The following is a 22,749-nucleotide window of genomic DNA, read 5'->3' as shown; positions in this document are numbered from 1 at the left end:
CTGCATAGGCAGCATCAATAGTAAAAAGTTTGTCACACAGGGTTAATAGTAGCGTTAATGGAGTGCGTTACCTGCGGCATAACGCGGTCCGTTAACGCTGCCATTAACCCTGTGTCAGCGCTGACTGGAGGGGAGTATGGAGCTAGCGCCGGGCACTAACTGGACGGAAGTAGGGAGGGACTAATTCTTGGCCGGACTGTGCCCGTCGCTGATTGGTCACGGCCTGGCGGCCGGGGCCAATCGGCGATGCGGGATTTCCGTTAAAGACAGACAGATGGAAGTACCCCTTAGACAATTATATATATAGATATGTACAGCTGGTATAACCTGGGCATCTCCTGTATATAATTATATATGTACAGCTGGTATAACCTGGGCATCTTCTGTATATAATTATAAAAGTACAGCTGGTATAACCTGTGTATGTCCTGTATATAATTATATATGTACAGCTGGTATAACCTGGGCATCTCCTGTATATAATTATACATGTACAGCTGGTATAACCTGGGCATCTCCTGTATATAATTATATATGTACAGCTGGTATACCCTGGGCATCTCCTATATATAATATATATGTACAGCTCGCATAACCTGGGTATCTGCTGTATATAATTATATATGTACAGCTGGTATAACCTGGGCATCTCCTGTATATATTGGTACAGCTGGTATAACCTGTGTATCTCCTGTATATAATTATATGTACAGCTGGTATAACCTGGGCATCTTCTGTATATAATATATATGTACAGCTGGTATAGCCTGGGCATCTTCTGCATATTGTGTAATGCAGGGACCCATGTTACAGCCAGGGTGCGCTGTTTGTGCTCCTCAGGATACGCATGGAGGCGTATCTGTAATGGTGATAATGAAACAGTGTCCGGCATGATTGTAAATGGGCAGTATGTGTCGCAGAGGGAGTCTGTGCTGTAAGCCTGTAGTATTGTTGTTCTGGGACCTGTAGTCCCACAAGTATTTGCATAGTTTAAAAGGGAGGCTTGCAGGGTTAGTTGGAGAGCTGGGCGGGTCTGACTAAACAAACACCTCCCACCTATGGGGGTGGTTACAGCTACAGAATCTGACCAGGGTTTGGTTACATGGTTCAGAGTGTATGGACCTGAGTGTTTGGTCCTGTATGGCCTGTGTGTTGGAATGTCCTGGAGTGGACTGGATTCCTGGAAGCACATGGTGAGGCCATGGACTGATGGCCTGTGTGTTGGAAGTGCCTGGGACTGGACTTCCTGAATAGTGCACGGAGAGGCTGTATCTGCAGAGCCTGCGATGGCTACTGTGTTGGGAAAGCTACCGAACCTTCTGCGGGTCTGGACTATCTGAAGTGCCCTGGTCACAAGGACGGTGAACCCAGACTGACAGGAGTCAGCGTGTGGAGCAGGAGCTCCTGTAAGGTAACTCCAGATAAAGGGATTACGGGAAGTATCTGCCATTGCTTGTTGTGTTCCGTGGCCGTTAAAGAACTGTTTGGTGAGTTAAAGCTGTACACTATAAAGTGCTATGGACTATGTGTAGGCCTGAGATGTGCAACATGGCTTACGGTGCGGTTTATGATGCTTAAATAAACCAAACAGACTGTTATTTGTGAGAAACCGTGCCTGAGTGCTTTAATCCCGTTGCCAAGCGAGTGTCCCCCAACACATTCTGATAGCGCTATCTCACAATAATTATATATCTAAAGCTGGTATAGCCTGGGCATCTTCTGTATATAATATATATGTACAGCTGGTATAACCTGGGCGTCTCCTGTATATAATTACATATGCACAGCTGGTATAACCTGGGCATCTCCTGTATATAATTATATATACACAGCGGGTATAACCTGGGCATCTTCTGTATATAATATATGTACAGCTGTTATAACCTGGGCATCTCCTGTATATAATTATATATGCACAGCTGGTATAACCTGGGCATCTCCTGTATATAATTATATATACACAGCTGGTATAACCTGGGCATCTTCTGTATATAATATATGTACAGCTGTTATAACCTGGGCATCTCCTGTATATAATTATATATGCACAGCTGGTATAACCTGGGCATCTCCTGTATATAATTATATATGCACATCTGGTATAACCTGGGCATCTCCTGTTTATAATTATATATGTACAGCTGGTATAACCTGGGCATCTCCTGTATATAATATATATGTACAGCTGGTATAACCTGGGCATCTCCTGTATATAATTATATATGCACATCTGGTATAACCTGGGCATCTCCTGTTTATAATTATATATGTACAGCTGGTATAACCTGGGCATCTCCTGTATATAATATATATGTACAGCTGGTATAACCTGGGCATCTCCTGTATATAATATATATATGCACATCTGGTATAACCTGGGCATCTCCTGTTTATAATTATATATGTACAGCTGGTATAACTTGGGCATCTTCTGTATATAATTATATATGTACAGCTGGTATAACCTGGGCATCTCCTGTATATAATATATATGTACAGCTGGTATAACCTGGGCATCTCCTGTATATAGTTATATATGTACAGCTGGTATAACCTGTGTATCTCCTGTAAATAATGATATATGTACAGTTATACAGTGATATGGAGCATGCTGATATAACCTGGGCATTCTCTGAGATGTCCTGCAGTGAGGGCTTTTTACAGGGATCTGCTGTTAACCCTTACTGTCATCTCTTCCCAGTCTGTTATTCCGTCTCTAGGAAACAAAGTATCTGAAAGACAAATCGGTAATTACATCGGTACAAGGCAGACGGAAGAGACTGCAGCGTGAGGGGACGGGAGGGCGATAATGGCTGCAACGTGAGGGGACGGGAGGGCGATAACGGCTGTAGCGAGAGGGGACGGGAAGGCGATAACGGCTGCAGTGCGAGGTGACGGGAGGGCGATAATGGCTGCAGCACGAGGGGATGGGAGGGCGATAATGGCTGCAGCGCGAGGGGACGGGAGGGCGATAACGACTGCAGCGCGAGGGGATGGGAGGGCAATAACGACTGCAGCGCAAGGGGACGGGAGGGCGATAACGACTGCAGCGCAAGGGGATGGGAGGGCGATAACGGCTGTAGCGAGAGGGGACGGGAAGGCGATAACGGCTGCAGCGCGAGGTGACGGGAGGGCGATAATGGCTGCAGCACGAGGGGATGGGAGGGCGATAATGGCTGCAGCGCGAGGGGACGGGAGGGCGATAACGACTGCAGCGCGAGGGGATGGGAGGGCGATAACGACTGCAGCGCAAGGGGACGGGAGGGCGATAACGACTGCAGCGCAAGGGGACGGGAGGGCGATAACGGCTGTAGCGAGAGGGGACGGGAAGGCGATAACGGCTGCAGCGCGAGGGGACGGGAGGGCGATAATGGCTGCAGCACGAGGGGATGGGAGGGCGATAACGGCTGTAGCGAGAGGGGACGGGAAGGCGATAACGACTGCAGCGCGAGGGGATGGGAGGGCGATAACGACTGCAGCACAAGGGGACGAGAAGGCGATAACAACTGCAGCGCAAGGGGACGAGAAGGCGATAACAACTGCAGCGCAAGGGGACGGGAAGGCGATAACGGCTGTAGCGAGAGGGGACGGGAAGGCGATAACGACTGCAGCGCAAGGGGACGGGAGGGCGATAACGACTGCAGCACAAGGGGACGAGAAGGCGATAACAACTGCAGCGCAAGGGGACGGGAGGGCGATAACGGCTGAGGGGGTGGAGGCCGCAGTGATGGAGAGGAGGCGGTGTGGGAAGGAGAGAGAAGTCTTTAAGAATGCCCTTGGCTGCAGGGAATTCTGGGAGCAGCTCAGTCGCGCCGCTTCCCCCTCCATTTCCGTCTTCCTTGCATTATTAATAACACTAAATTATTTATGCTGATTATTCAATCTCTGCTATATAAAGAGGCGGCAGAGATAGGGAGTGGCAGCAGGTGGTGGGTAATGAAGTGGTTAAGGACCAGCAGCTTTAAACCCATTATAGAAAAGTAGGCACCTTCTATTAAAGGTGTTTAATTATTGAAGTCAAGCACTGCATGACATTTATGCAGCCAAGGATTTGGGACACTGTGCCTTTAAGAACATCTAAAATTGATTTATTGATGAGAATCTACATAGTGCGCATTACCTGAAAGGGTTAATGAACAATTACTGCCATCCTCTTCTACAACTATCTCATCACTACACGGCTTTGACTTTGCTGGCTCAGTGGTTAAGTGATCCAACTATGACATATTGACCTCAGCAGGTTCTTTTTCGGCCGAGGTCTGCCATCTGCTCGCGCCCCAGCCATTCAGTTGTACGCTCTGAGGAACAAAGTTGCATCTGCTTGATCATCCTTTTGTCTTGAGGAAGACACAATTGGAGGTTTTTCTGCAACTTGTATAGCATAGAAGGTAAATAAAGAGAAGAAACACAAACACTACAATTCATGGCGCCTCTCGAGGAGGACACTCGACGTTAATGGGTCTGATGATCAAGTGGAGCAGCTGCCGCTCCAATGGTAGGTGGCTCTAGTCACTCAAGAACATACAGGTACAACCTTAAGAGGACAATTTCTACTGACATGGGAAAAAAAAACAAGATGACCCCAAGAACTAGGCCTACATCCCCCAAGGGAACGTTGGCTTGGGGTCGTTGTACCAAAAGGCAGGTTGACCTAAAAGCCTAGGTCATTTAATTAATCGATCTAGTTCAGGTTTTGGTGTTATCTTCTTGACCCCTGAAGTCCACATATGAAGGACCTGCTATGTTCTCTGCTCAGCCAGGCCACCACATCTACTATAGGCACAATTTTGTCTTTGTTGGTTTGATGGGGTGACACTATGTTTTTGAGTTATAGGATTTTCCAATGTCAAGGTCAGCCAGATTTGAAGACCTATGTCTTGGCCATGGAGGCAACACCTCTTTTGATGAATAGCTGAGATAATCTGTTGGATTGAAGGGGTGTCCCAACGTGCTTTTGGTCCTTCAAGTCAATGTTGCAGGAAAGCAAAGACCTATTATGTTCTCTGGTCTACCAGGCCTAAGAGGCAACATGGCTGGTGAAGTACTAATAAGATAAGCTACCATGTTTGTTTGGGTTACCTTGGCTACAGGCACATTAGTTCTGATGGATTCATGGGTTATTTGGCCCCTCAAGGTCAATGTTGCTGGGAATAGAAGACAGTATGTTATGAGGGCAACATGGCTGCTACTGCTGGGTTGATGAGATGTGCTACTATGTTTTGGGTCATGTAGTCAGTGGGCACATTATTGCTTCTTTTGGCTCCTCGTTTATTGGATCCATTAAGGAAATCTGTGGCAGGATGAGAAGACCTATTATGTTCTCAGGTTACTTCCCAGTATCTCCAGGCCAGATATTGACACAGTACTTCTGTTGAATTGACGGCATAGGAAACTTTTTTGATTATTTAGTCCTATGAAGTTGTTAGGATGGGTCTACAACGTTCTCAGGTCATAGAGAAGACATGTCCCCAGCTGGCTTGAATAGATAAGCCACCATGTTTTTGGACCGTCTTATCTACGGCACATCATAGTTTCTATAGGATTGATGGAATGACACTCGTTTTGGGCTATATGGCTGCTCGAAGTCAACATTGTAAACTATGTTTACATAGTTCAGGAGGCCAATGTGTGTGCTGCCTGACTAAATGTCAATATTTTGGGGTCGTCTAATCTAGGGCCACACTACTTCAATTGGATTTATGTGATGGTCAATCATGTTTTTATGCTGTGATGAGGCGACCTATTATGTTCTTAAGACATCCAGAATAGATGAGCCACATTACCATAGTTAGTCTCAGAATATCCACTACTGTTTGATAGACGATATGACCCAACATGTCCTGGTAAAATACTACGTCAAAAACACCCGTGTAGCAAAGTGCAACCAGTGTGGTACGTCCTTGACGTCAACATCTTGGAGATGGTCATTTCCAAAGGTTGTTCTGGACTATTAAAATCACTTTATATTCTACGGTTATTTATTTTTGTAATATACCTTCTTTTTAAGATCCTTAAAGAGGTTGTCCAGGCTTGGTGTTCAAGTCTAGTCATTCTATGTGACTGCAGACTTATGATGAATCCTCACAGTGCGCACCGGGGCTGTGGAGTTGGGAGTCATGGAAATTAAGGAGTCGGAGTCCGAGGTTTGGCTTACCCACTCCACAGCCCTGGTGCGCACTGTCAGGATTCTCCGACAGCGGGAGTGTAACCGCAGGTATGCAATATACATACATACGGCCACATTCCGACTAGACGTGTCTGGCCTTGCTCAATTCACTTGCATTAAATGAGGTTGCGCACGACTAGTCGGCATGTGACCGCACAAATGCAAATCAGAGTCACTGCAGATTTGAGCCCCAAGTCTTGAAACCTCTTTAACGAAATGCAATGACCATGCAATATGCCCGATCGCGTGCTGCACATTAGGCTCATCGTGCTTTCCAGCTCAGGTTGTACCCCAATGATATCATGCACACATGGAGACTAAAGCGACTTTTCTCACAGCTTCCTTAAGAAATCTGGAATTTTAATGCCAAGATGTGACGGATATGAAAATGAATGAGAGGCTGGAGAAGGAGAGAGGCAGAGAGAGAGCGGCTAGAGGAGAGAGGCAGAGAGCGAGCGAGGCTGGAGGAGAGAAGCTGGAGAAGAGCGGCTGGAGGAGAGGCTGGAGGAGGAGGGAGAGCGACTGGAGGAGAGAAAGAGGCGAGAGACAGGCTAGAGAGAGAGGCTGGAGGAGGGAGAGGCTGGATAAGGAGAGGCAGGCTGGAGAAGGAGAGGCAGGCTGGAGGAGGCGCACGGCTCCTCTCCTTTGTCTTTTGTTAGCTAACCCTCTGTATGTCATCCATGCGACTGTGAGGCTGACATGACATTTATTGAGTGCCTGCGCCCTCCGCTGGGAAACATGTAAAACTGCAATATTCTCACGCTACCTACCAGGAATAACTTTCATTGCAGACATTAACTCCTTTAAGAGGCGGCCATTTTTTGCATCTTTTTTCTACTCTCCTTCCAGGAGCCATAACTTTGTTTTCTCAGCAATATCGCTGTACGAGGGTTTATTGTTTTGCTGGATGAGTTGTAATTTTAAATGACACCGTTTATTTTACGTTATAAAAGGTCAGAAAAAAAAAAAAACAGGAAAAAAAATCAAAATGATGTAAGATGGCAAAAAAACAGGCAATTTTTTTAATGGTGTTTATTGTTGGTAAAAATTGACTGGCAGCACGATTCTCCGGGTCAGGAATATTACAGGGAAACCGAACGTGTAACTTATTTCTATTCTCATTTGATGGTTGCAAAAAATAAATTACATAAAAATGTTCCTTTTTATTTTTTGGTAGAGGGAGCTGTGTAGGGGCTTGTTTATTAGGTGGAATTTATTTTTACATTTTTGGGTACATACGATGTTTTGATCACTTTATTGCATCTTGTGACGGAGCATTTGGTAGTATAATGTCCCGCAACAATGGCCATGAAGGTCAATGGATCATGTTCTCGATCTGCACTTTCTTCACTCAGGGCCAAATTTTTATTCTGGCCAAGAGTTTTTTTAAATTTTTTTTAAAGAGTTCAAAAGTGAAAAACATCGCGGTCCGCTTCTCTCGACCAAACCACCATCCCACCCAGTCATCGCGGTCTGCTTCTCCCGACCAGACCACCATCCGGCCCAGACATCGCGGTCCTCTTCTCCCGACCAGACCACCATCCGGCCCAGACATCGCGGTCCTCTTCTCCCGACCAGACCACCATCCGGCCCAGACATCGCGATCCTCTTCTCCCGACCAGACCACCATCGGGCCCAGACATCGCGGTCCACTTCTCCCGACCAAACCACCATCCAGCCCAGACTTCGTAGTCCACTTCTCTCGACCAAACCACCATCCAGCCCAGACTTCGTAGTCCACTTCTCTCGACCAAACCACCATCCCGCCCAGACATCGCGGTCCGCTTCTCCCGACCAGACCACCATCCGGCCCAGACATCGCAATCCACTTCTCCCGACCAGACCACCATCCGGCCCAGACATCACGGTCCACTTCTCAGCTCCTCTGTGCCATCAGTCGATCTCCCCACCAAAAGCAATGAAGATGCATCAAATATACACAATATGGAGGAAAGTTCCAAAACGTCTCAATCATTGAATTCAGGTTTCAGTGACCTCGCCCTCCGATGCATAACATTCGACTCCATTTTCTACCTCCTGAATCTTCCCCCATCACCTGTGAGTGATATTATTGAGAAGTGGAAGGAACCACAGCAACTCAGCCACAAAGTGGAGGCCACGTAACGTTACGAGTGCTGAGTAGCAGAGGGCAGGAAAGTCGCCAACGCTCTGCTCACTCCATAACTGCAGAGTCCAGACCTCCTCTGCTATTAACATCAGCACAAACCCTGCTCCTGCACTGAGAGCATCACGGCCGAGCAGCTGCATGCAGCCGTACATCACCAAGCACAATGCCGAGTGTCAAAAGCAGCAGTGGTGTAAAGCCGCCACCACTGGACTCTGGAGGAGACATGTTCTGTGCAGTGACGGATCACACTGCTCTCTCCGGCGTCTGATGGAGGAGTCTGGGTTTGGTGACACCAGGAGAACGTTACCCCCTGACTGCATGGTGCCGCTGTATAGATGGTGGGGGAGCAGAACGCTGTCCTACAGCAGGGAGGGGTACTTACACTACAGACAAAACATCCCAGCTGATAATGAGGATGATGATGATGAATCCTGGCAGAAAACACAGAGGACGTACAATAAATAAAGAATCTTTTAATAGAAACAAGGCAGCGAGCGTCACACAGAAGAGCGGCAGTGACTAACTGAAATATGGGAGAAGCGGCGCCCCTCCGGCCAGCGATGCAGACGGGGGCACGGCCCCATCTTACTATGACAACAAGGAGGGAGCAGGAAGGGGGAAAGAATTAGTTTTTATGTAAGATTTGAAAAACTTTTAGAAAAAGTTTATTTTACAGGGCATGGATCCAAGAGCAGACGAATACGAGAGGAGGCCATCAGCATGGAGGCAGCGCATTCAAAGGGGCTACAAATGGTGATGATATGCAAGTATCTGATTGGTTAAGGCTCCCATCTATCAAAAGAGCAAAAGGGAGTGCTGAGCTGGGAGAAGCCCCCCGACCCCTTTCAGTTTTGGTTTAGCAGAGAAGAATATAAGGCTGCCATATTTTTTTTCCCACAACCCACCCAAGAAACCTCCATTTGGGTAACGGGATTAGCTTGAGTGAACGTGGACTGCAATTAAAGGGCCCATTACACTTTAGTTGTGAGCTTCCCCTTTAAATGTGCCTCCACTTCCAGGGATTCTCCATTTCTACTAATGAAATGATATTGGTAAGGAGGGGGGAAACAAAATTTTCCGGAGAAAGTAGAACATTTACTGCAAATATTTTCAACACCAGGGCCCTTGTTAGCAGAAATTAGATCAAGGTCTACGTGGACCGATTAGTAGGAGATCAGCGATAAACGTAGCTTATTAGCGGAGCCTTACCAGCCCGAAGCAAAGATATATTCAGTCATCAAGAAAAAAAAACCAAAACCGTAACATCAAGACGTCCTTCAGCCCCTTCCCCATTAGACAGGAGAATAATAATAAAAGTTCCCGCTATGACCAACTTGACCTGGCCCCGACGCGCGTTCCTGCAGTGTAATACTACATTTCCCCACTGCGATCAGAAGTTGATCGCGGCCTCTTCCTTATTAACCCCCTTCACGCCGCGGCCATGTACCCTATTCAGTATGTGGGAAAACAGACCAGGAAATCGGATTCTCCAGGTCCATGCGAGTATGCAGATACTAAACATGTACGTTTTTTTTTTTTCTTTTAAGTGGTGAAAATTGTTTTGGCAAATTTGTATAACGATTTATTTGTTTTGTTTCTGGTGCCAAATTGAGACCTGAAAGTGTCATTTTTTCCAGGAGTCTGGGGCTTATTTTTTGTGCCCTGAGCTAACATTTGCATTTATACCATTTTGGGGTATAAAATGTTTTGATCACCCCTCAAAAAAAAAAAAACCCAAATCCCCAGAATTAGGTTTTCTTGTTGTGCTGTTCACCGATGTGATTAATTTAGATTTTGCTACATCGGACTTTTAAGAACGCAGCAATACTATTATTTGGCTTTTTTATTTTATTTAATTCATTTTTAATGGGGTAAAAATGAGTTTGTTTTTTTTTGTTGTTTTTTTAAGGGCTTCAGCACTGCTATGTATAGCGAAAAATCACACTCTCCTATGAACGCCGGCTACAGGCTGACTTTCACAGAATCGTCATGACAGGCACGGAGGTCTTCAGCAAACCACTGGCTGTCATGGCATCCCATCGGCACCCCTCTGCTGGCCATTAAAGGCACATGATGGCTGATCCATCATCTGCCGGGAAACGTGGGCTCGGTCAGGGAGCCGTAATGTGACGTACCAGTACGTTATATGTCTATAAGGGTTTAAAGGGGTCCAATGGCTGATCCGATTTGTAGTCATTACCGTGAGAAATTGCAGGAATAAAAGATCTGAAACGGGCGCTACTAATGCTATGAAGCTGTACATTTTTGCTTTTGCCCTATAGGTCACTATCGCTTAGACAAGAGATTATTTACAATGCGTGGACAGATCTGGGAGTCCTGGCTCTCGTGGGTGTTGGGGAGGCCATGCTTGGCGGCTGGTAGAACCTAAAACCCTTTAAACTACCTACTAAAACTTATAAAACTGCGGTGTGACCTGGATGTTCCACCCCACCGCTCCTCACGTAGCTCTCCCTTCCGGGTGACTCTTCAGCTTATGGAATTTGACGCTTTCCCGTTTCTCGAAAAGTTTCCCGCAGTGTTCGCAGGAGAAGCTGTATTGGATCATGGAATTATGCTTCCTCATGTGCCAGTTCAGAGACGCCCGCTGCCGGCACTGGAAACCGCAAACCTCGCACCTGTTGTGGGGACAGATAAAGGAGCATGAAGAGCTCTGCAGGATTGGGAATGAAAATTCAAGATCTCTGCTAGTGGTCAGTAAGTGTACAAGCCGGAGACTGGTTTCTTACTGTAGGGGGGTCTCGCCGGTGTGAGTTCTCCTGTGGACCTCCAAGTGACTTTTCCTTTTGAACGATTTGCCGCAAGTCTCGCAGATGAATTCCCGGACGCCTGCGGAGAGAGGGAGAGATGGACGTGAGACCGAGGAGGTGACCCGCACCGGCGGCAGCGCTGTGTCCAGCATCCGCACGTACCCGTGTGTATGATCATATGACGGCGCAGGTGATTGGTCAGGTAGAACTTCTTCCCGCAGCCTTCTTCAGGACACACTTTGGTTCTTCCTTTTCTGTGAATCAGATTCACGTGGTTCTACGGAAAAAAAGAAGAATCGGCAGCAGTCAAAATACCAGGGAAGCCTTGCAGTCCGCCTCATGTGGGCTGGGATCTCCGGGAACTCTTATGATTTAGAAGGGCCGGTGTGACATCATGTCGCAAAGATGACGCCATGCCTACAAAATCAGGAGAGGCGCCGTGAATTACTGTTGATAGGCGGTTCGAAAAGGTCCCGTCCAGCGGCCAAAGAACACAGGCCTGCAAAAGTCAAAGTCTGATCGGTGAAGTTCGCAGCTATTCAAGTGAGCAGGACGGGCTGACCCTGCGCGGCAACATAAGGACACCTCAGGATTCACCATCACTTTATAAGACATGCTTGATTCTATGTTCTCCAAAGAAATGAGATTGAAGAAGAATATCCTCCATCGCTGAAGCTGTAAAGGTGCGTGCTGCTCCAAATGCCACCACTGTGGGGTTCACTTAGTTATCTACATTATACAAACACGACATGTTCTAATCAAAGGGACTATAAAACGGCAGAGATCTCCACTAGTGATGAGCAAGTATATTCGTTGCTCGGGTTTTCCTGAGCACTTACGGGTGATCTTCGAGTATTTGTTAGTGTTCGGAGATTTAGTTTTCATAGCAACAGCAGAATAATTTACAGCTACTAGCCAGGCTGAGTACATATGGGGGTTGCCTGGTTGCTGGGAATCCTCACATGTACTCAGGCTGGGTAGTAGCTGTAAATCGTTCAGCTGCCGAGATGAAAACTAAATCTCCGAACACGAACAAATACTCGGAGGTCACCCGAGCGTGCTGGGGAAAACCCGAGCAATGAGTACACTCGCTCATCAGTAACCTCCACACCAGGAATGGGTCCTGCTGAAAGAGACCAGAGGGAGGGCAGCTCCAGCCCAGATCGACATGATACCTGGAAGCTGTTGAGAGCGGTGTAGACCTGAGCGCACCCCTCATACGGACAGTGGAACATCTCCGGCACCCCATCAGCATCGGTCACCGGAGCACGACGATTCCTCTTCCTGTGAGGACACAAGACAAAAGTTAACGAGGATCTGTCCCTTTTAGAAAAATCTGATTAATAATGAGATGGAAATATCCATAACGACGATTGCCTCTGTACCCACAGGATCGGCTGCGAGCGCAGGGCCGATACATAAGCAGATTCCTGGTAAAACTAAGGGGGATCGCTGAGAACACGGAAGCCCCCAGAAAGGACACGGAACCCGCAGTTTAATACCACCAATGGTGCCATGCAAGTGTGGGGAGTTCCGTGCATTGCCAGAGCCATGCAACGCCTGACAATGGCCCCTATGGCTCCCATATTTGTGATGTGAAAATAGGGACATATAAGGGTATGTTACCGCGGTCAGGAACGGGCAGCACTTTGTACGCAGCACATCGAGGTCCGTCCAAAGCGCTGACTGCTTTTGAACGTAGGCAATTCCGCATGTGTTCATTGAACCGTGTGGAATCACAGCATCCTATACATTGGACGGGAAATTTATTTTGCGGAGACTGAGCATCTCTGCAAGATAAATTGACATGCTGCGGTCTCGAAAGATGCGTCACATGTCTGTCTCCACAGGGAAGCCGGAAGTGTCCACGCACGCATAGTGGAGATGGGATTTCTTCAAATCTCATCCACTATGCTGTAACATCACACAGCGTCCAACCCGCAGCGTTTCCTGACCGTGGGAACATACCCTCAGAATTCTTACTTTGCAGCAAAAGTTCCCATTACGACTGTGCACTCACCTCGGAGGTCGTTTGACGACGACTTGCTCCACTTCGTACTCGCCCGTCTCCAGGATCACGCTTTCGATGGGCTCTTCCATTGAAACGGACTCCGGTACTGGGGAGCCTATTATTACCCCCTCTGTTTCCGCTTCCAGGGTGTAGAGGGCGTTCTCATCTAGAGAAAAGCACAGGGGGAAGACCACCATGAGAACACCCTCCTCTGTAGGGGCTTGTTGCCTACCCAGCTCTCATACCCACTTACCCATCATTGCCCCTTCGCTGCCGTCTTCCTCCTGCTCCTCGCCCTGGGTGAACCCAGACACGGGTTCCAGTGTGGTACATGCACTGTCATCTCCGCTGCCGCCGTCACTGACATCTAGTTGGATCCCTTCTGCTGTCAACGCCTCGTGGTATCCATGCCCGGTGATGATAATGACCTGGGAGGCGCCAGCTACCACCTGCCCAAGGGCTTCCTGGGTCACTTCTTCAAACATGCCATCTGCTTCTGTCCCCATGGGGACACACATCACGGTCTCCGTCTCCTCGGTGCACGGCTCTTCTCCGTCGGTCATGCTCTCGGAGTACAAGGTGTGGAGTGGCTGATCTGGCTCGGACACTTGGATCACGGGTGCCGGTGTTGAGGAGGAATCATCGGAGCTGAGGTCATCATCGCTCACTGTGGGGGAAGAAAAAAAAACAAAAAAACAGCGGTCAGAAATTGAGAAACTACTAATGGGTTACACACGTTGCTCCTCCATTCTTTGCAGTGCAGCTCTGCTTCACCTGGAAGTCAGTAACAGAAAGGTTATTATTATAACCCTTAAAGGGATATCTCCAAAATTAAAAATAAAAGGGACGGTGGGGAAATTACTTATCGCTGGTGGCCTGAACACTCAGACCCAGCAATCCCAAGAATGGGGCTCCGAGTAATAAAGCGGAGGTGCGCATACTCAACTTCCTCTCCGTTCCTTGTCTGTGGATCCAGAGCCCTGTTCTCAGGATTGCTGGGGGTTCAAGAGGTCACCAAGCTGTCCCCTAATCATACAGATATGATACAGTCCGGAAGTGTTGGCACTAGTGATGAGCGAATGATAGTGTTATCCAAGGGTGTTCGAGTGTCTTCGGTTAATATGTTCGAAGCTCCGCAACTGTATGATTGGTGGCTGTTAGACAGATGCAGCACATGCAGGGATTGCCGGTTTGTTGGGGAATCCCTGCATGTGTTCTGTCTGTCTAACAGCCGCGAGACATGCAGCTGCGGGGACTCGAACATATTAACCGAACACACTCTTAGCACCTGAGCAGACAACATCTTATCCCTGCACTTTCGCTCATCACTTGTTGGCAGCCTTGAAATTGTTTCAGAAAAGGAAGTATTTCTCCCAGAGAACTATTCCAATTACACATGTGTATTGGAATAACACAAAACGTGAGCATGTGATGCTCGTTTAAACTCACCTGTGGCAAGTAACAGGTGTGGGTGATATGAAAATCACACCTGAAACCAGATAAAAAGGGGAGAAGTTGACTTAATCTTTGCATTGTGTGCCACACTAAGCATGGAGAACAGAAAGAGGAGAAGAGAACTGTCCGAGGACTTGAGAACCAAAATTGTTCAACAAGATCAACAATCTTGATGTGCTTTTGTCCATGGTGAGCAACATAACCGAGAAGTTTACAACCAATGACACTGTAGATAATCTCCATGGACGTGGATGACAGAAAAATTGAAGAAAGGTTGCAACGCAGGATAGTCCGGATGGTGAATAAGCAGCCCCAATCAAGTTACAAAGAAATTTAAGCTGTCCTGCAGGCTCAGGGTGCATCAGTGCAAACGCAAACTATCCATTCACATGTAAATGAAATTAAACACTATGGCTGGAGACCCAAAAGGACCCCACTGCTGACAGACGTAAAAAAAGCTAGACTGCAGTTTGCCAAAATGTACGCAAGCCAAAATCCTTCTGAGAAAGCATCTTGTGGACAGATGCTTCCAAGATAGAGCTTTTCGGTACAGCACATCATTCTACTGTTTACAGAAAATGGAATGAGGCCTACAAAGAAAATAACACAGCACCTACAGTCAAATATGGTGGAGGTTCAAAGATGCTTTGGAGTTGTTTTGCTGCCTCTGGCACTGGGTGCCTTGACTGTGTGCAAGGCATCATGAAATCTGAAGATTACCAAAGGAGTTTGGGTCGCAATGTAGTACCCGATGTCAGAAAGATGGGTTTGAGACCTTGGTTATGAGCCTCCCGCAGGACAATGACCCCAAACCATTGATGGAAAAGCGCTGGAGTGTTCTGAAGAGGCCAGTAATGAGTCCAGATCTAAATCCCATTGATCACCTGAGGAGAGAACTTAAAATTGCTGTTGGGAGAAGGCGCCTTCAAACATGAGAGACCTGGAGCAGTTTGCAAAAGGAAAGTGGCCCAAAATTCCAGGTGAGAGGTGCAAGAAGCTTGGAGATGGTTATAGGAAGCGACTGATTGCAGTTATTTATTCCAAAGGGCGTGCAACTAGTGATGAGTGAACGTGCTCATGTCTTATTATCAGAGCACGTTCGTTCATTGCCATGTGCAACCAAATAACAATAATTTTGTCTGGCCCATTTTTAGTGCATTGTATGAAATGATGTCAAATTTGTTTTTTTCCTCTTTTTTGGGGAGTTGTTCCAATAATTTTTTGGGAGAAATACTTCACTTTCTGGAACAATTTCAAAAGGTGCCAACACTTTCGCCCATGACTGTATCTTGCAATTTTTGGGAATAGCCATTTAAAAATGTCACCCTGCCTGTAGCCACCACTGGGGGGCGCTCTATATATACACCACAATATACAATGCAAATGTCTTGCCTTTATGATTAAGTGTCTTCAAGGGGCAGCGTAGGTCTTGAGAGAAGTGGTGCCCAGCCTGGCACTGCCACACCGCTGTGGTATAGAGGAGCTGACTGGTATCGAGCTCGGACAGGGCAGGCTCATGGGGGCAGTGGCTCTCGTGGTCGTGATACCAGGTCACCAAGCTAAGCAGGTTGTTCACACAGCGCTTCTGCCCTGCGAAGACATGAGAGAAGGTGAGGCGTCTGTGCCGGGGGGTATGTGCCCCTTCTGAGCCCACAGATCTGTGCCCACCCTCTAATGAGCATTGCCCTCAGCACTGGAGAAGACGTACAGAGTTCAGCTCCGCAGTCAGGGGCCCAACTACCAGGCTCCACCACCTCAGGTAATATTACATTAGGAGGGTGACTACTCTCCACTCATGCCCTCTATGCTATGCTGGGAGTTGTAGTTCTCCAGGTACAGTATAAAGTATTAGATACGTACTGGTCCGCTGCGGCGGGTTCACCTGGACATCACCCTCCGGCTTCCTATAACACAGAAAGTGACGTCAGCGACCCCACAGATGTGTCCATCACACGAGGACATGTCCTCACTGAATCAGGGGCACATAAGTCACATGAGGGGGTCCACAAAATAACAATGGTGGGATCAGGAGTAAATCGAACCACTGTGCGCCTAGCAGTCTTAAAAGCAAATATGCAGCTGATCCCCATTTTACAACAACGCTCCTGGGGTCTGAGATCCAACACACGGCTGACCACTGATCATAGACTCCTACTCTAGGTGGTCTCCAGCAACGGGCTAGTACATAAACAGGCTCAGTGCCCCACGCCGAGGACGCCAACACCACAGATAACGAACACCTCACATGGGGTCTGAGACCCCCAGTCCCAAAGGAACATGCATCCCCACCAAATAAGAATTACCACAAGACCAGCACCCCTCTCCCCCCAAAGAACCAACACACTATAGAGTCCACGACCCGCCCTTTAAAAAAAACAACAAAAACACTGATTTTGCCATGTGGTCTGTACATCAAAGATGGGTCCTTTGCACCCTGCCCCCTAAGGAGGCGGCCAGCCCGTGCGCGACCCTCCCCCAAGGAGGCGGCCAGCCCGTGCGCGACCCTCCCCCAAGGAGGCGGCCAGCCCGTGCGCGACCCTCCCCCAAGGAGGCGGCCAGCCCGTGCGCGACCCTCCCCCAAGGAGGCGGCCAGCCCGTGCGCGACCCTCCCCCAAGGAGGCGGCCAGCCCGTGCGCGACCCTCCCCCAAGGAGGCGGCCAGCCCGTGCGCGACCCTCCCCCAAGGAGGCGGCCAGCCCGTGCGCGACCCTCCCCCAAGGAGGCGGCCAGCCCGTGCGCGACCCTCCCCCAAGGAGGCGGCCAGCCCGTGCGCGACCCTCCCCCAAGGAGGCGGCCAGCCCGTGCGCGACCCTCCCCCAAGGAGGCGGCCAGCCCGTGCGCGACCCTCCCCCAAGGAGGCGGCCAGCCCGTGCGCGACCCTCCCCCAAGGAGGCGGCCAGCCCGTGCGCGACCCTCCCCCAAGGAGGCGGCCAGCCCGTGCGCGACCCTCCCCCAAGGAGGCGGCCAGCCCGTGCGCGACCCTCCCCCAAGGAGGCGGCCAGCCCGTGCGCGACCCTCCCCCAAGGAGGCGGCCAGCCCGTGCGCGACCCTCCCCCAAGGAGGCGGCCAGCCCGTGCGCGACCCTCCCCCAAGGAGGCGGCCAGCCCGTGCGCGACCCTCCCCCAAGGAGGCGGCCAGCCCGTGCGCGACCCTCCCCCAAGGAGGCGGCCAGCCCGTGCGCGACCCTCCCCCAAGGAGGCGGCCAGCCCGTGCGCGACCCTCCCCCAAGGAGGCGGCCAGCCCGTGCGCGACCCTCCCCCAAGGAGCCGGCCAGCCCGTGCGCGACCCTCCCCCAAGGAGCCGGCCAGCCCGTGCGCGACCCTCCCCCAAGGAGCCGGCCAGCCCGTGAGACCCTCCCCTAAGGAGCCGGCCAGCCCGTGAGACCCTCCCCCAAGGAGGCGGCCAGCCCAATCACCCCTCCACTAATGAAGTTATTCCGCGTTCAATAAACAATAATACTTGAATGCCCTACACCCTCCTAAATCTGCACCTCTTAATGGGATTGTCCACTACTCCAACACCTTCCCAATCATATTTCCACCATTTCACTCTCACTATATTTGGACGTAACTGACATTCGGAGGAAATCAGAGGAGCAGCTCTACACTATTCCGGTTGTCAATTACATCCAAAACGAGTGAGAGTGAAGCAGCCGCAGAGGTGAACACGAGCTGTTATAAAGCAAAACATAGAAACTGAGAGGGGAGTAGTGAACAGCCCCCCCACCTCCTCCCGTACACAAGGCCCGTCCCCCCTCCTCACCCCGTTACACAAGGCCCGTCCCCCCCTCCTCCCCCCGTTACACAAGGCCCGTCCCCCCCTCCTCCCCCCGTTACACAAGGCCCGTCCCCCCTCCTCACCCCGTTACACAAGGCCCGTCCCCCCCCCCGTTACACAAGGCCCGTCCCCCCCTCCTCCCCCCGTTACACAAGGCCCGTCCCCCTCCTCCCCCGTACACACAGGCCATCCCCCCCCTCGGTACACACAGACTGTCCCCCCTTCTCCCCCATACACACAGCCTGTCCCCCCTCAGTACACACAGCCAGCCCGTCCCTACTCCCCACCAGTACGCACAGCTTGTCCCACCCAGTACACACAGCCCGTCCCCCCCCAGTACACCCAGCCCGTCCCCCTCCTCCCCACCAATACACACAGCCCGTCCCCCTCTCCTCCCCCCAGTACACACAGCCCGTCCCCCTCCTCCCCACCAGTACACCCAGCCCGTCCCCCTCCTCCCCACCAGTACACGCAGCCCGTCCCCCTCCTCCCCACCAGTACACGCAGCCCGTCCCCCTCCTCCCCACCAGTACACGCAGCCTGTCCCCCTCCTCCCCACCAGTACACGCAGCCTGTCCCCCTCCTCCCCACCAGTACACACACCTCGTCCCCCTCCTCCCCCACCAGTACGTACAACCCATCCGCCTCCTCCCCCACCAGTACACACAGCCAGTCCCCCCAGTACACATTGCCGGTCCCCCTCCTCCCCCACAAGTACACACAACTCGTCCCCCTCATCCCCCACCAGTACACCTGGACCCCAGTACACAAAGCCTATACCCCCTCCTCCTCCTCCCAGTATACATAGCCCGTCCCCCCTTCAGAACACAGGCCGCCCCCTCCTAGCCCCAGTACACAGCCCGTCCCCCCTCCTCCCCCAGCACACACTCCGCCCCCCTACTATCCCCAACACACAGCCCGTCCCCCTCCTATCCCCCAGTACACACAGCCCATCCCCCTCCTATCCCCCAGTACACACAGCCCGTCCCCCCTCCTCCCAGTACACACAGCCCGTCCCCCCCTCCTCCCCCAGTACACACAGCCCGTCCCCCCCTCCTCCCCCAGTTCACACAGCCCGTCCCCCCCTCCTCCCCCAGTTCACACAGCCCGTCCCCCCCTCCTCCCCCAGTTCACACAGCCCGTCCCCCCCTCCTCCCCCAGTACACACAGCCCGTCCCCCCCTCCTCCCCCAGAACACACAGCCCGTCCCCCCCTCCTCCCCCCAGAACACACAGCCCGTCCCCCACTCCTCCCCCCAGTACACACAGCCCGTCCCCCCCCAGTACACACAGCCCGTCCCCCCTCCTCCCCCCAGTACACACAGCCCGTCCCCCCCTCCTCCCCCCAGTACACACAGCCCGTCCCCCCCTCCTCCCCCAGTTCACACAGCCCGTCCCCCCCTCCTCCCCCAGTTCACACAGCCCGTCCCCCCCTCCTCCCCCAGTTCACACAGCCCGTCCCCCCCTCCTCCCCCAGTACACACAGCCCGTCCCCCCCTCCTCCCCCAGAACACACAGCCCGTCCCCCCCTCCTCCCCCCAGAACACACAGCCCGTCCCCCACTCCTCCCCCCAGTACACACAGCCCGTCCCCCCCCAGTACACACAGCCCGTCCCCCCTCCTCCCCCCAGTACACACAGCCCGTCCCCCCCTCCTCCCCCCAGTACACACAGCCCGTCCCCCCCTCCTCCCCCCAGTACACACAGCCCGTCCCCCCCTCCTCCCCCAGAACACACAGCCCGTCCCCCCCTCCTCCCCCCAGAACACACAGCCCGTCCCCCCCTCCTCCCCCCAGAACACACAGCCCGTCCCCCACTCCTCCCCCCAGTACACACAGCCCGTCCCCCCTCCTCCCCCCAGTACACACAGCCCGTCCCCCCTCCTCCCCCCAGTACACACAGCCCGTCCCCCCTCCTCCCCCCAGTACACACAGCCCGTCCCCCCTCCTCCCCCCAGTACACACACCCCGTCCCCCCCTCCTCCCCCAGTACACACAGCCCGTCCCCCTCCTCCTCCCAGTACACACAGCCCGTCCCCCCTCCTCCCCCCAGTACACACAGCCCGTCCCCCCCTCCTCCCCCCAGTACACACAGCCCGTCCCCCCCTCCTCCCCCCAGTACACACAGCCCGTCCCCCCCTCCTCCCCCCAGTACACACAGCCCGTCCCCCCCTCCTCCCCCCAGTACACACAGCCCGTCCCCCCTCCTCCCCCCAGTACACACAGCCCGTCCCCCCTCCTCCCCCCAGTACACACAGCCCGTCCCCCCTCCTCCCCCCAGTACACACAGCCCGTCCCCCCCTCCTCCCCCCAGTACACACAGCCCGTCCCCCCCTCCTCCCCCCAGTACACACAGCCCGTCCCCCCCTCCTCCCCCCAGTACACACAGCCCGTCCCCCCCTCCTCCCCCCAGTACACGCACCCCGTCCCCCCCTCCTCCCCCAGTACACGCACCCCGTCCCCCCCTCCTCCCCCAGTACACGCAGCCCGTCCCCACCTCCTCCCCCAGTACACGCAGCCCGTCCCCACCTCCTCCCCCCAGTACACGCAGCCCGTCCCCACCTCCTCCCCCCAGTACACGCAGCCCGTCCCCCCCTCCTCCCCCCAGTACACGCAGCCCGTCCCCCCCTCCTCCCCCCAGTACACGCAGCCCGTCCCCCCCTCCTCCCCCCAGTACACGCAGCCCGTCCCCCCCTCCGGCCGCGCAGCATGCTGGGAGCGGCGGTCTCCGGGCACACCGCACAGTAACACTCCGGTCTCTCACCCCTGGGATCCGGACTCCAGGGCCAGCAGGTGTGCAGCCAGGCGGGCATCGCTCCAGGCCTCCCCGGCGCTGTCCCCTCCGCCCCGGTCCCTCCTCCGCATCCAGGCCCCGTGCGCCTCTCCCAGGTACACCCGCCGGCAGTCATACTTCTTCCGGGACTCCAGCCGCCGCCTCACCCGGTCCCTATCATTGAGCCGCGGCCTCCCGCGCATCTTCCTCCCGTACTCGTCATCCTCTTCTTCCTCCGACCCGGGAGTCTCTACCACAGGGGCCGCCATGTTACCCGCTGACGTCACCGCGAGGCTGCAACCAACTTTATAGACAAGGACAGCGGCGAACAGTGAGCCTGGTGGGGGCGGGCACAATGGCGGCCTGAGCCCCTACACACAGTGCGCCCCTACATACACCGCTGTCCCTGCATACACCGCTGTCCCTGCTCCCCTACATACACCGCTGTCCCTGCTCCCCTACATACACCGCTGTCCCTACATACACCGCTGTCCCTGCTCCCCTACATACACCGCTGTCCCTGCTCCCTACATACACCGCTGTCCCTGCTCCCTACATACACCGCTGTCCCTGCTCCCCTACATACACCGCTGTCCCTGCATACACCGCTGTCCCTACATACACCGCTGTCCCTGCTCCCCTACATACACCGCTGTCCCTGCTCCCTACATACACCGCTGTCCCTGCATACACCGCTGTCCCTACATACACCGCTGTCCCTACATACACCGCTGTCCCTGCATACACCGCTGTCCCTGCATACACCGCTGTCCCTGCATACACCGCTGTCCCTGAGCCCCTACATACACCGCTGTCCCTGCTCCCTACATACACCGCTGTCCCTGCATACACCGCTGTCCCTACATACACCGCTGTCCCTGCTCCCCTACATACACCGCTGTCCCTGCATACACCGCTGTCCCTACATACACCGCTGTCCCTGCTCCCCTACATACACCGCTGTCCCTACATACACCGCTGTCCCTACATACACCGCTGTCCCTGCATACACCGCTGTCCCTACATACACCGCTGTCCCTGCTCCCCTACATACACCGCTGTCCCTGCATACACCGCTGTCCCTACATACACCGCTGTCCCTGCTCCCCTACATACACCGCTGTCCCTGCTCCCCTACATACACCGCTGTCCCTGCATACACCGCTGTCCCTACATACACCGCTGTCCCTGCTCCCCTACATACACCGCTGTCCCTGCATACACCGCTGTCCCTGCTCCCCTACATACACCGCTGTCCCTGCTCCCTACATACACCGCTGTCCCTGCTCCCCTACATACACCGCTGTCCCTGCATACACCGCTGTCCCTGCTCCCCTACATACACCGCTGTCCCTGCATACACCGCTGTCCCTGCATACACCGCTGTCCCTGCATACACCGCTGTCCCTGCTCCCTCCATACACCGCTGTCCCTGCTCCCCTACATACACCGCTGTCCCTGCATACACCGCTGTCCCTACATACACCGCTGTCCCTGCTCCCCTACATACACCGCTGTCCCTGCATACACCGCTGTCCCTGCTCCCCTACATACACCGCTGTCCCTGCATACACCGCTGTCCCTGCATACACCGCTGTCCCTACATACACCGCTGTCCCTGCTCCCTCCATACACCGCTGTCCCTGCTCCCCTACATACACCGCTGTCCCTGCAT

The 22,749-nt window shown here is 52.7% G+C and overlaps 1 protein-coding gene across 2 annotated transcripts; it reads right to left on the bottom strand.

Annotated features, from left to right (window-relative positions):
- Positions 1–8,747: 8,747 nt before the first annotated feature.
- ZNF653 (zinc finger protein 653) lies at positions 8,748–21,370 on the bottom strand. Of its 2 annotated transcripts, none has more exons than XM_069767191.1 (9): positions 21,066–21,370; positions 16,389–16,432; positions 15,921–16,118; positions 13,327–13,740; positions 13,083–13,239; positions 12,238–12,346; positions 11,225–11,339; positions 11,042–11,141; positions 8,748–10,930 (listed from the first exon to the last, which is right to left on the bottom strand). In XM_069767191.1, the coding sequence occupies exons 1-9, from the start codon at positions 21,341–21,343 to the stop codon at positions 10,753–10,755; spliced, it is 1,593 nt and encodes a 530-aa protein (XP_069623292.1). In that variant the 5' UTR covers positions 21,344–21,370; the 3' UTR covers positions 8,748–10,752. The 2 variants fall into 2 exon arrangements, with proteins under 2 accessions (XP_069623292.1, XP_069623293.1); XM_069767192.1 differs by having other exon boundaries at positions 21,242–21,356.
- Between the last annotated feature and the right edge of the window lie 1,379 nt (positions 21,371–22,749).

The sequence above is a fragment of the Ranitomeya imitator genome, chromosome 4 (genome assembly GCF_032444005.1).
Source record: "Ranitomeya imitator isolate aRanImi1 chromosome 4, aRanImi1.pri, whole genome shotgun sequence".
NCBI classification, from domain to species: Eukaryota; Metazoa; Chordata; class Amphibia; order Anura; family Dendrobatidae; genus Ranitomeya; species Ranitomeya imitator.
The sequence above is the reverse complement of the archived record's forward strand: the minus strand, read 5'-3'. Positions and strand labels throughout refer to the sequence as shown.